This window comes from Hesperophylax consimilis, chromosome 27 (assembly GCF_061612785.1).
Source record: "Hesperophylax consimilis isolate HC1 chromosome 27, BYU_Hcon_1.0, whole genome shotgun sequence".
Lineage (NCBI taxonomy): Eukaryota > Metazoa > Arthropoda > Insecta > Trichoptera > Limnephilidae > Hesperophylax > Hesperophylax consimilis.
Window position 1 is genome coordinate 28,119,147 of NC_142862.1, and position 14,520 is coordinate 28,133,666.

General features: G+C 38.2%; 1 protein-coding gene across 1 annotated transcript in view; it reads left to right on the top strand.

Moving 5' to 3' along the window:
- The window catches only part of pwn (calcium-binding EGF-like domain-containing protein pawn), a 250,346-nt gene extending 245,452 nt beyond the window's left edge, over positions 1-4,894 (top strand). The window contains exons 20-22 of the mRNA XM_089647752.1: positions 197-333; positions 1,186-1,322; positions 2,768-4,894. Of these exons, the coding sequence (XP_089503878.1) occupies positions 197-333; positions 1,186-1,322; positions 2,768-2,890 (397 nt within the window). The 3' untranslated portion in view covers positions 2,891-4,894. The remainder of the gene's footprint in view (positions 1-196; positions 334-1,185; positions 1,323-2,767) is intronic.
- Positions 4,895-14,520: the final 9,626 nt, after the last annotated feature.

Here is a 14,520-nt window from a genome sequence, read left to right on the forward strand (position 1 = left end):
CAACTGCCCAGCTAGGAATTAATATCCACTTGACAAGACATAACAGCACTTCTACACACATTTTGTAGACATTTTAAGTAATTTAAGTTTTAAGCCTTGTTCATCAAGACAATTGGAATGGAGGTCACAATCCTCAGCCAATGAGGCAACGACTCAAGAAGGACGGTCTGTTTGATAACTGGTATTTATGTTTTAGACTTGGCCTGCATATGGGCGGCTCCACGATGCACCTCAACAACCAGAGCAAGATGAACACCAACGCTACTATGACTTCCCGCGCAAACACTCTCTCCGGCCTGGGGCATTCCGCCTTCTCCGCTCTTTCGGGGACATGTAAGTATTCAACCATGCAATATGTTTAACACAAAATTCACCAATTTCGCGCTGTACTAAAGTTAAATTTCGTAAATTCAAGAGCAATTTAGGAGTCAGACTATGGTCGTAGCTCCGTACTGTGCCGAAAATTATGCTGACTTTAGCAGCCATCGGGCTACCTCGTCAGACTTTCCAAGGCGTTAAGAAGTGACAACGCGTCAGTAATGTACCATATTTATCGACTGAATATAATCAACAGCTTTATATTAACTAAAATTATGCTTTATTTAGTAAAAGTACATCATACCACCACTACAGCTGATGAGGTTAACCTTCGTTTAACGTCAGATAAAATAAAATTTGTTCCAAATTCCGTTGCCCTTCGTTAAACTTGATCAAAGCTTTAGCAATCTTGGGAAATTCCTCCATCCAGGTGAAAGGCAGCCATCGGTCGTCAACCCAGTAAATTATATAAATTAGCATGTTAGTGGACATCGGCTTTTAGAGTTCTGTCCTGCGCCTCACGTAGGGCATGTGCATTGATGCAAGTTTATAGACCTCCTCATTAACATACTCAGGATACCACGGACAACCAGGTGAACCGTTCTGGAGGATCTTAGCATTTAAGACAGGCATTATATTACTGTCTGCCTACAACGTATCCTAAAATGCTTTACACACAACTTGAGAACTTTAACCCGGAGAAGCTCTTGGTCAGTGGCGATGTGGAAGGCAGACGAAATAAAGGAAGATCAAGATGCAACACAGATTTCAGCAGGGGTTCATCAGAGCTATTAATTGGAGTGGGGTTACGATCTTTAGCAATAAGAAGATAACTCAAGAAGTTATTGTTGTTGGTTATTGTTTCAGGGCTGAACAGCCAACAGGCCGAGTCCAGCAGCTCGGAGTCTGACAGCCGGGCACCCGACAGGACGGACCTGCTGGGAGCACGGGGCTTCCACGTGCCGCGCCCCAAGTCGCGCTCTAACACCGTCAACAGTATGGCTGTAAGTATTTAATCGATAACTTGTATTCGATATACACAATAAATTAATTGATTAATTACACGATCAATTCATTTGTTGTATAGTTGCACCACCTAAGTTCGATGAGATGTGTTCTCGTAAGAGACTAGTATTTTGAATCGAAACGTCTATTGACATGTCTAGTAACTTCTGTGTATCAACGATCTTCCTCCATACTTATGGTTCTTGGCCACCTCTATGAGCTGTAACAAATCACGTTTACATCTCCCCCCTAACTAGCTCGGAATAATACTCAAATACATTGCTGTTTTATACTTAGGTACCTCTAAAGTCGTATGTTTTGCCTTCTTATCAATTTGGGTCGCTCGTGTGGGGACTAGGGAGGTGAATTTAATTAAGAACTTCTATTAATTATGAGTCTCGATTTTAATTGGGTCTGTCAAGTCTTAATACTAAATCTAAATTATATTACTTAGATCTACTGTACTTAGATCTACTTACATCTATAACTTCACTAGTTGTCATATGGTTCGGGTTGCTTCTCCACTATTCACATCGTCATTGTTCACTGTAACTTCACTGTTGTCGCTGAGTTGATTCTGTGCGTTGGCCATAGTAAGGCCTAAGTCCTAGGTGGCAGCTTCTGCAGTTCTGCAACTCAGGCCCCCCGGCCGCGTCTGGTCCCCGCGCTTTCTTCGCCTCCCGGCCGCGTCTGGTCACCGCACTTTCTTCGCCTCCCGGCTGCATCTGGTCATCGCACTTTCTTCACCTCACGCCCAGCATTATGTCGCCGGGCGGAGGGTAACATATCTTGAAAATCACTTTCTCTAACTCGACTGTAACTTCTTCATCCACCGCCCAGCATCACACCGCTGGGCGGGGAACGCGGACTTCACCACCACTCCTGTCTCGGTCTCCTCTGTCTCCCGCCTTGATGGTGACTGTCCTCGTTCCTGAGCTCGTAGGACCTGTCGTTCTACCCCGCACTTCTCACTTCTTTCTTTACAACCCCCGTCTGTCAACACTTTCTTTGTCTTTGGGCGCACACTGTGGGACACATTCAGTTTAACATTCAAATTTATTTGTGACGAAATTTGATTCGTCACACAGCCTTTAATGATGATTTGCTCTGAGGCCACCACGCTTGTTGTCTTCATTTAAGTTTTTACCCAATTTTTGCCGAATAAGCACTTCAAAACTTTGGTAACCTTTTCGACAGCAATAAGAAAGCATCCAGTATGGCTAATGGCTACCAATATCAAAGCGTCACAGACAAATTTAATAACCGTAATTCCTTGGCTAGGATATTTAGGTCTTAGGTTGTGTCTTGAGCTGCTTGTCGCCTTGGCAAGTCAGCGACAACAATTGCACCTGCACGGGGTTGACCCTGGTCTTGCGTATCTGTTATGTGAAAATTTTCTCTTGGTGTATAACAAAACTAATATGAACATTTGTTTATTTTTCAGAATCAATCTGGCATTTATTACGACGTAGACTACGAGAATGCTCCCGATCCGATCTACGGTTCCAAAGGAATACCTCTTTCAACCTACACCCTTAATAGGAATCCACCATTCTATGGACAGTAAAAGTTCCACATCTTGTGAACTATATTTAAACAATTATGTATAGTGTTATAAAAAATACAGGACGATGAAATGTTTGGTTATGTATGCAAAGACTGTTCTGTTTTAAAAAGTGAAGTTGAAATTAGTTTTGTATTATTAAAGGTGATTTTAAAAGTTGTAGCTTTTTGTGTGTAATGCATATATCAAATGCAATATCGTATTTTTAGGTTTTAGTTTTTATGTATTTTGCAGGCTTAAAATATTATAAATACAAATTTTTAAGATACTACAATTATTATTATTTATAGAAAGTTTTGAATTTGACTATTTGCAATGTTTTTTTAACAAATGAATACATAGAAACATCTAAGTCTGTCAACATTTATTTAAATTTTAAAATATTGTCTTCGTTTTGAACTCATACCATACTTATCTGTTATTTTTAAATATTTTATACAAAAGTTGTTAAAGCGATGCACTACGTCGTGTAATATTTTAAATCGGCCCCTATCAATAACACCCCTTACGTAGATGGCGATAAGGTTTAAATTCCCGCCTAACACCATCCGCCTGTTTTGATTTATGCAAGAAAAAAACATGGCCAAAAAATGCCTTTTATTTTATTTTGTGGATGTTCAGGTGTTAATATTAAATTTTTTTCCGATCATTTTATGAATGACTTAATTTTCCACATTATACAATAAAATCATAACCGAAATAGGGTTCGTAAGTAGGAGATTTTGAACTTTAAAGCAGTTTTCATTGGCCTTATACATGATTTTTTTCTGGGCTTATAAAAAGACTTATCTAAAAAATTCTCGATTATTTCAAAGGCCAAGATGTATTATACTTGCAGTATTAAATAAAGCATGCAGACTAAGATCCCTAGAATACATAGCTCACACAAAATATAATCAACTACCCAACGAGATCAAATGTGCAAGTCAATGTAAAAAGACCCAAACTAACATGCTCAAACTTCATCTTATTAATGACTATCTGAAATAATAATATTGTGTATGTCCCATCATATGTCCATTTAATACATACAGCTATGTATATGTTTCATGTAATGTGTATCATTCCCGCAATGAGTTTATTAACTCCTGGGAGTACAATGCTTTATATAATATACTATATTCTGTATTGTATACTTTTAATAAATAAAATAAATAAATAAATAATGTGAAACATTTTTAGGCGACCAAATTTTCAAACCAAAAACACATGATTTTGCATTACAACGTAGTGCATCGCCTTAATGTGAAGAAGTACCGAGGTGTGTTGTAGGAAATGGTTAAATATTGTCATTTTTTAGTAACCATTGAAAAAATTTTTAGGTAGTTAATTATAAGAAATTATTTATAATTTGATTAATTAATTAAAAAAGTTTGTATGCCTTATTCGAGAGATGATAGCCTCCATTCAAAGCTCTGGTAAAACTGTAACTCTGATTTGGATTCCTGGACATGTTGGTGGTATCATGGGTAATGATATTGCGGATGCCTTGGCAAAACAAGGAGCGTCCATCCCTGTTGTTACCCTCGTAAACCACATTCCCCTATCTGACATTTTTTTCCATCATCAAAGATAGATCCCGCAATGTTTGGTCGGAGTATTGGCACATTGCTAGTCAATCCAAGGGAGCCTGCTATGCCTCAATACAAAGGACTATTCCATCAAAACCGTGGTTTCAGAAATTCCCTCATTTTTCCAAAAAAGAAATTTCTTCACTCATTCGAATGAGGATCGGACATTGTTCCGTTCCTTCCCATCTTTTTAAAATTCACGTTGTTGACTCCCCAGATTGTACATTCTGTGGTCTAGAAGTGGGAACTTTAGATCACATATTTTTTGGTTGTCCCTCTCTAAACAAATATCCTCTCTTCTATCAAGCCTTATCTAAAATTGCCTCCCCTCCATTCAACATCTCATCCCTTCTAAGTCTGAACTCGACTCCAATTTTCATTATAATTTTGAAATTTGCCTATTTAAATAAAATTAATATTTAAATTCCCCTTTCATTTCTCCATAATATTACATGATGGCTAAGAACACCCTTGAAGGGTGAAAGCCAGAAATAATGGAAAAAAAAAACAAAAACTTAAAAAAGTCTTAAATATTTTTTTTAAATTCTTAAATATTATCAATGTCTGTGCCTCTGAAGATGAGGACCGAATTTAAAAAAAAATTCACGTGAGTACAGCACAAAAGTTCCTTAATGTAAACTTTTAAATGCAAAGATAAAGCTTGTTGTTCTCTCTTTCTAAAACTGTTTACATCCAGTTTCTGACCATACAAGAAAATAGAATTTTATGAAGACGTGAGGATGTGTGATTTGGTGACATGGCACAACGTGACTCAACGACTTTCGATGTTTCGTCACAAATACAGCAATATGTGAACGAAATTTATTAACGAAAGATTTGAAGCATTTTTTTCATCTCACATTTGAATTTCGAACTTAAACATTTATTTTAATTGTTTGACGAGGTAACATTTCAAAATCTATGATTTCCTCAATATTGTAATTTAATGGAGTGATTGATGTACAAGTGAATGTGTACGCCAGTGTTTGTGTTATCTCTATTGTTTAATCCGGGTCTTTTCAAGACTGCGCTTTTAACCACCTCCATTAATATTTTTATATTCTAAGTAAATAATTATTTTTATAGTCATAACTTGTAAATAAGTAAGAGTGAATGTAGTGAAATGTATTTTACATAAGAACATAATAATGTACTTTGATTGAAATATAATGCAAATGGAAATTGTTATAAACTTTGTAATTGAATTTAGTTAGTACATAATATAGTCTAGTTAGATGCTGTAATGAAATTAAATTATTAAATAATGGATGTTTTTTATTTTGTTTGTTTTTTTTCAATAAAACGTTATTTCCCAGAGGGAGATTATTTCCTTTGGGCCTTGGTCAACTTTGGGGATGCTGCGTGGAGGGTCTTTGTTACATAAAGAAATTGTACCACTAAGATGTGTGGATTTAAAAAAAAAATGATGTGAAACTGCACAAGAGTCCCAACTGCTCCCAACCGTCTGGAGCTAGTGAGGCTTTGGCATCCTCATTAGGGGTAGATTACTAAAGAAGCAGGTAGCGAAACACGGTATAATACCCCAAAAATAAAGCACCATATTACATTTCATTGTTTTAAAATTTTTGTTTTTACGGTGTAAGTGTAACATTCATTCCTCCTTCATTTTTAAAAAATAAATAAAAACAGACAAAAGGTGTCGTGGTGGTTTGCTTTGGAATTTGTAGTTTTTTACAAAATACGTAAAAGAAACCAAAATAACATTTGTTCTGGAAGAATTTATTTAGTATTTAGTAAAAAATGTGTGGTAAAGTATGGTACATTGGTATGTGCGGCACATAGACAAAGTATGGTACATTGGTATGTGCAGCACATAGACAAAGTATGGTACAATTGGTATGTACGGCACATAGACAAAGTATGGTACATTGGAATGTGCGGCACATAGACAAAGTATGGTACATTGGTATGTACGGCACATAGACAAAGTATGGTACATTGGAATGTGCGGCACATAGACAAAGTATGGTACATTGGTATGTACGGCACATAGACAAAGTATGGTACATTGGAATGTGCGGCACATAGACAAAGTATGGTACATTGGTATGTGCGGCACATAGACAAAGTATGGTACATTGGTATGTACGGCACATAGACAAAGTATGGTACATTGGAATGTGCGGCACATAGACAAAGTATGGTACATTGGTATGTACGGCACATAGACAAAGTATGGTACATTGGAATGTGCGGCACATAGACAAAGTATGGTACATTGGTATGTGCAGCACATAGACAAAGTATGGTACATTGGTATGTACGGCACATAGACAAAGTATGGTACATTGGAATGTGCGGCACATAGACAAAGTATGGTACATTGGTATGTACGGCACATAGACAAAGTATGGTACATTGGAATGTGCGGCACATAGACAAAGTATGGTACATTGGTATGTGCGGCACATAGACCAAGTATTATAGTACATCGGTATTTGCGGCACATAGACAAAGTATGGTACATTGGTATGTGCGGCACATAGACAAAGTATGGTACATCGGTATGTACGGCACATAGACAAAGTATGGTACATCGGTATGTGCGGCACATAGACAAAGTATGGTACATCGGTATGTGCAGCACATAGACCAAGTATGGTACATTGGTATGTGCGGCACATAGACAAAGTATGGTACATTGGTAAGTGCGGCACATAGACAATGTATGGTACATCGGTATGTCCGGCACATAGACAGAGTAAGGTACATTGGTATGACAACAATTTACTTGCATATAGCAACACAATATTATTATTATGATATGAACGGCTATGAATTTGAATGCGTTTCATAAGACGTTAACTTTATAATATTTACATTTAAATTGAAATGAAATACCTTTCCTAAAAATATTAATATGAAAATATATGAAACTGCTGACTGCGGTTTAAAGCCAGTGAATCCACCTAAAATTCGCCGCCTATCCCATATTTTTAGGTTCTATTATAAATTCGGCACATTATGACAAGCGATATCTCAAAACGTTTTTTCAAAATGTCAAAATATGCTTAAAAATCACGCAAATCAAATAAATAATACAAACAAGTTTCGTATCTACTTTAAATTATAAGGAAATACTATACTTGAATATTCCTACTGAAGGTTTAGAATCTCCTCATATTTCTCATTATTCCTTGAAGTCATTCTTCAATAGAAGATAATTATTTCACCTCCACGGACAAAAAAACTTGGACACTTAAACAATACCGAATATAATATTACATTTATATATTTGATAGTATTATTACGCTAGCGTCTGGACGATCTAGGCCCTCTGATTGGTCGAATTCAAATGGTATGTTTCGGGTAAGTCCCGAACAGGGGGTCTGCAGGCAAAATTCGACCACTCTGCCCCTCTGGCGGTATAAGAACGAACCAAATGACTGGCGCGAATATTTAAATATGCAGCTAGCAATACGCAAAATTACTTGACCATTAACAAGTGTTTAATAAGAAGATTTCTTCTGGACGCTTATCACTTTGTGATGGCATTATTTATTTTATTAAAACATAAATAACTTTGTTTACATCACTTAATTACACACAACCTCTACATGTTTCATGAACGAAGTTCACCTCATCAGGAGTAAGTATACACTGAAGCGAAAAATTAAATATAGATTACAATTGGAAAGAAGAAGTGGAAGGAGGGGGGAGCTTACTTACTCCTGATGAGGTGAACTTCGTTCATGAAACATGTAGTGGTTGTATATAATAAAGTGATGTAAACAAAGTTATTTGTGTTTTAATAAAATAAAGTTTAGTAAGATTACACTATTTTATCTATTTCCGTTGTATATCAATGCATATGTACGCAATAAAATGTAAAAGTTATATTTATTTATTTATTGGACAATTTGTATAGCGCCGCTTTTGTGAGATATCACCTCAGGGGCGCTATATTGTAATAATCTAATTTACAATATATACTCACCCTCTCTCTGTGAATGACCAATATCTACCTATCAAATGTAACTGTTGTTGATAAAAACACACATAACCTTAAAATGCATTCAACTTTACATTCTTTGTGGAGCGCCCTCGAGGTGATTTTTCACAAAAAGGCGCCATAAAATTTTTATTTTTTATTATTAATAAACTTCTCAACTAATGATAAGTCAGAATGCCATTTATTACTCACTCTAAATGTAAAACATTAACTTAACCTAAAACATGAATGAATTGTTTAAATACTGGTAGCTTCTTCGGTTGTTAGATAATATTCTAAATAAACAGCTAATATCTAATGGGATAGAGATAGAGAGAGGAGATAGAGAGAGGAGATAGATTGATTGCGTAGTTTGTGGATTTTGCGCAGTTTGAGGATTTTTCGTGGCTTGTAACATAGCCACAAAACTGCTTCCGTCTGGCTTGTGTTCACACAGCCAGGCCCCAACACCTTCCAGCCGGCCGGAGAAATTCAGCCGGCCTGGAGCAGGCGCACGCGCCCCAACTGCCCTTTTCAAGGCAATCTTCGCAATTCACATACGTCGTCCCAACTGCCTTTCTCAAGGCATTCAGCAAATTACGCAACTAATACAAATTTTTCTCGTTTCAGAATAATTCAACCCAAAAATGCCGTACCACCGCACGCCAAGAGGAATAGCGACTTTTAAGCGCAACAAGCCCCTGTCCATGGATTTCCCGGAGGGTGCCACAGGCTGGAGATTCAATCCAGATACACACGAGCAGGAATTCGTGTTTGGATCCTCGCAGATCGGCTCCGGCTCGGCAACCGGATCACCAAGAGCCACATCACCCATGGTAGAGGAATGGACGAGGGCTACGGCTTCAAAGCGCCCCCATTCCCCCCCAAAGCCCATTTTTCGTCTGGTTCACGAAAATAAATATGAACCCTTACACAAAGTAAGAGAACCAGCCCAGGATATCCCGTCGCCACCGACGAAGAAACGCCCGACGCCACCAAGACCAGTGGCGTCCACCAGCAGAGACCAGGCGCCCACCAGCCGAACGACTGCACCGACTCTTGGGAAGAGCACACGAGTCCCGCCCGTAATCATGACCATAGGGTCAATGACGCACGGAGACATCACGAAGGAAGTTCAGAGGCACATTGGAAGTGCCCACTTCAACTTCCGGTATGCCAAAGGAGGCAAAATCAGCGTTGTGGTGAGCTCGGTAGAAGCCCACAAAAAACTGACAGCAGCCCTACGTGGAGAGGAGAAGCCTTTCCACACCTTCACCACAGAAGCAGAGAAACTCAAGAAGACCGTCATCAGGGGACTCCCGAAGTTGTCACCAGGTGACATAATGGAAGACCTTGAGAATCAAGGCTTCCCGGCAAGGACTGTGGTCATGATGACCACCCCGGGAACAGAATACCCGCTTTACCTGGCACACTTTGGCCAGGAAACAAACATGGGCCACCTGAGAGCCGCGGTGATCTACCTGTGCCACTGCAGGATTACATTAAGAAAGTACCGAAGCAACCATCTACAACACGGAACACAGTGCCACAGGTGCCAAAATTTCGGACATGGGTCCAGAAATTGCGCACACGTCGCTCGCTGCGTCAAATGCGAAGGAAGTCACGCCACACCGGAGTGCCCGAAAACAAATCGAGAAGAGCCGGCCGTCTGCTGCAATTGCGGCGGAGCCCATCCCGCAAACTACGGCAAATGCCCCAACAGGGTGGTATACGTAGCTGCTCTCCAGCGCAGACAGGAGCAATCCAACGCCCAGAGGCGCAAAGAGGCAGAGCCCCGGGCACAGAGACCCGCGGCCAGAGTTGACGGCCGATCCTGGGCGGACGTATCGGGCCGAAGCAACCACCAGCAACAGGCTCCTGAACAACAGGAACCACCAAGAACCACACCAGAACAACGCCAAGCGCCAAACACCGGATCCTCTGATGACGAGGACATAATGATCCTACTGCGAGGCCTCATCAGGGTACGCGAAAAATTGGCCTCCTGCTCATCAAAGACAGAGAAACTGATTATCCTAATGGAGCTCCTCAAGGAGATCACACCGTGAAGCTCCATGAGAAAAATAACAGCGATGACGAAGAAATAGTATCCTTTTTTAATATAACAAAATATGTTTTTTCTTCCACAGGAATTCTCTAACAAACTTTTTTGCAGGACCACCGAAGCGAAAAGGGCGCAGCCAAAACATGAAAAAATGAAATACTTAAATTCAGTAAATCACAAAGTCAAACAGCGTAAAAAGTTCAGAACTTATTGTTTTCTTTTTCTTGTCATTTGTATGAGGTTTTTTATCCAGTTAAGAATTTTTCCTCATAAAACTTATTAATGTAACATAAATTCAGTCAATTAAATACAACCATCAGATGGTGATAGTAATAAGGCTAATCAGCCGCAGTACTAGTTAGTTAGAAACATGAAGGGTATTGTTATAAGCCCTAGCTAGTTAGAGGATTAAGAAAGAATCCATAAAATCAAAAAAAAAAAATATATATCTAATTCCTAACATTCCAACATTTGGCAATTATCAAATGCACATCAAATCATATTAGTTCATGGACTTAAAAAGTACTGGACGGAGCAATTCGACATCAATTAGAAGTCGCGGGGTGAGGGGGAAGATGTATGGAAAGGCCAAAATCTCGTTAAATTTTTTAATGACGTAGGTATCCTTGTGTCATCAAATACTAAACAAATCATAAGTCGATATAACTGCATTTTTTTTTTTTTTTTTACATTATTTCTGGCTTTCACCCTTCAAGGGTGTTCTTGGCCATCATTTAAAATTATTGAGAAATGAAAGGTGAATTTAAATATTAATTTTATTTAAATGGGCAAATTTCAAAATTATAATGAAAATTGGAGTAGAGTTCAGACTTAGAAGAGATGAGATGTTGAATGGAGGGGAGGCAATTTTAGATAAGGCTTGATAGAAGAGAGGATATTTGTTTAGAGAGGGACAACCAAAAAATATGTGATCTAAAGTTCCCACTTCTAGACCACAGAATGTACAATCTGGGGAGTCAACGACGTGAATTTTAAAAAGATGGGAAGGAATGGAACAATGTCCGATCCTCATTCGAATGAGTGAAGAAATTTCTTTTTTGGAAAAATGAGGAAATTGCTGAAACCACGGTTTTGATGGAATAGTCCTTTGTATTGAGGCATAGCAGGCTCTCTTGGATTGACTAGCAATGTGCCAATACTCCGACCAAACATTGCGGGATTTATCTTTGATGATGGAAAAAATGTCAGATAGGGGAATGTGGTTTACGAGGGTAACAACAGGGTTGGACGCTCCTTGTTTTGCCAAGGCATCCGCAATATCATTACCCATGACACCAACATGTCCAGGAATCCAAATCAGAGTTACAGTTTTACCAGAGCTTTGAATGGAGGCTATCATCTCTCGAATAAGGCATACAAAGTGATCATCAGGATGAAGAAGAGGACTGGATTTAAGTTTTTGGAGGGAACTGAGAGAGTCAGAGAGAACGAGGGAATGTTCGAAATTATTTTTGATTATATATTTGAGAGATTCTATTATTGCAATGCACTCGGCTGAAAATATTGAAAATTGATTTGAAATTGAATGAAATATTCTGTCATTAGAATTATTGTGGTAAACGTTAATACCTATACCACATTTAGGAGAGTCGGGAGATTTGGATCCATCAGTAAATAAAAGAGAAAAGTTGGGCCATTTAGATGAAATAATGTCATTGAAAATATTATTGACAGTTCGGGCCGGGAGATTGGAATGACTTTTAAGGATTCCGATCCCTTCAAATATTGTTGGGGATAGGGTGACGTGACTATATTATAATTTGTATAAGGGAAGTAGATCATTTTGGATGATGTGAAGCTCTGAGAGAGACTTAAAATTTTTAGAGATGTCAGGAATAGGTTTAGTTGAAGCTCTGATTGTAGATGAATGGGTTGAGTCAATGAACAACGAGACGCTGGGGATAACCTGATTAAATTTGTCAGCAAATAGTTGACGCCTTAAATAAAGAGGAGGATCAGAACATTCTACTTGAAGGGAATTGATGGGTGACGATTGCATCGCTCCATTATAAAATTATAAAATTCGCAAGGATTTAGATTGAATTTTGTCTAATTTATCAAGTACATTTTTTGAGGCAGTACTAAAAAGTGGGCAGGCATAATCGAGATGGCTTCGAATAAGTGCGTTGTAAAGCAACTTAATGCAAGTAGGGTGAGCTCCCCACCAAACGCCAGATAATGATCTGATGATATTTAAATTTTTTTCGCATTTAGTAACTAAATTATTAATATGGGAAGACCATTTAAGTTTCTTATCAAATGTTACTCCCAAAAATTTTACTTCAGAAGCGTTGGGGATTGGAGAATTTTTAAATAAAATTTGAACGGGGGGGTTTTATGGCGGTTTGAGAAGGTGACACACTGAGTCTTTTGGATTGAAAGTTCAAAACCATTTAAGGTGAGCCATGTGCAAAGGGCATTCATGGCTTCGTTAAGATATTTGACGGCGAGAGGGATGATTTTGGATGATAAGAAGAAAGCTATGTCATCTGCGAACTCAATAACTTTTACTTGTGGGGGAATAGTGACATGCATATCATATGTGTATATATTATACAGTAAGGGGGACAATACATCGCCTTGTGGTAAACCCTTCCAAACAGTCCTACTTTGAGGAGAAATATCTGGAAGTTCAATGAATCTAGAAATAGATTAATAATAGATTGAACAAACATGGGGGGAAGGCCAAGGCCTAGAAGTTTTTTTTTCAGGATTGGGATGGAAACATTGTCAAAGGCGCCTTCTATATCTATAAAGATGGCAAGACAAACTTCCTGTTTAGAAATTGATAAATTAATATCAGTGCTGATGATGGCAAGGTTATCTTGAGTGGATTTTTTTTTCCTAAATCCAAATTGAGATGGAGAGAGAAGCTGTTTACTCTCGACAAAAAATTCTAATCGGTTTTTAATTAATTTTTCATAAAGTTTACTGAGGGTGGATGAAAGAGCGATTGGCCTGTAGTTGGATCCAGAATTTGGTGATTTGTTTGTTTTTAAAATAGGGATGATTATTTGACAACTCCAGTCATCAGGCATTATACCAGTCTGGAAGATTTTGTTTAAGATGCTTAAGAAGTGGTTTAGAACATTATCATTACTATTTTTGATTATGCTGTAAGGTATACCATCTCTGCCTGGAGATGAGTCCTTGACTATTGATAAACAATTTTTTAGCTCAATTAAGGTGAATGGAGAGTCTAGCCAATGATTAGACATAGGAGTATTATAGATAGGCGTTATTTCATCTAAGTTAGGTACAGAAGGGGGGGCAATTTTGTCCAAGAATTCATCTATCCATTTAGAATGAGACGCTCGAGGAGATGGTGAACTGAAGGAGGATCGAAATCTTCGGATCATAGACCAAACTTCCGAAATTGGAGTGTTCGGAGATACTGAACTGCAGAAGTTGTACCACCCAGATCTTTTTTTTGACCTCAATACCCTTTTAGCATTGGATTCAGCGTTTTTGTATATAAGATAGTTCTCCATAGTCATATTGTAACGATAGGAAAGAGATTTAGCTTTCCGAATTCTTACTACTTTGGAACATTCCTCATCCCACCAGGGAGTTGGAGGGAGTTTTTTAAAAAGAGATTTAGTTTTAGGGGGAGGATTTGATTTATTTATTGCAGTTATGAGCATTTGAAGTTATTATAGTCATCTTTGACCATAGACATATGAATATTAGTAGACCTGCCCTAAGTGATTAAAAGCGTATTATCCCCACTCCCCATACCGGTTCCATTGAGCCGGCTGGGCTCGCGTATGGCCTCAAACGAAATTTGAAAACGTGACGTCATCATTCTTGTGCGAACTATGGTCGAGGCATCATCGGTTCATTTTACGAAATAACACGGCAAAATGTTGACTTGTACTATGAAAACTTGTAAAAATAGATGTGAAAAAGAGAATAAACCCAATTGTCGTATTACATTCCATATATAAGCATTATTTTAAGCATATTCACATCGTATAATATGAATCAGTTGTTACTATCACATCGAGAAACGTCTGGACGCGAA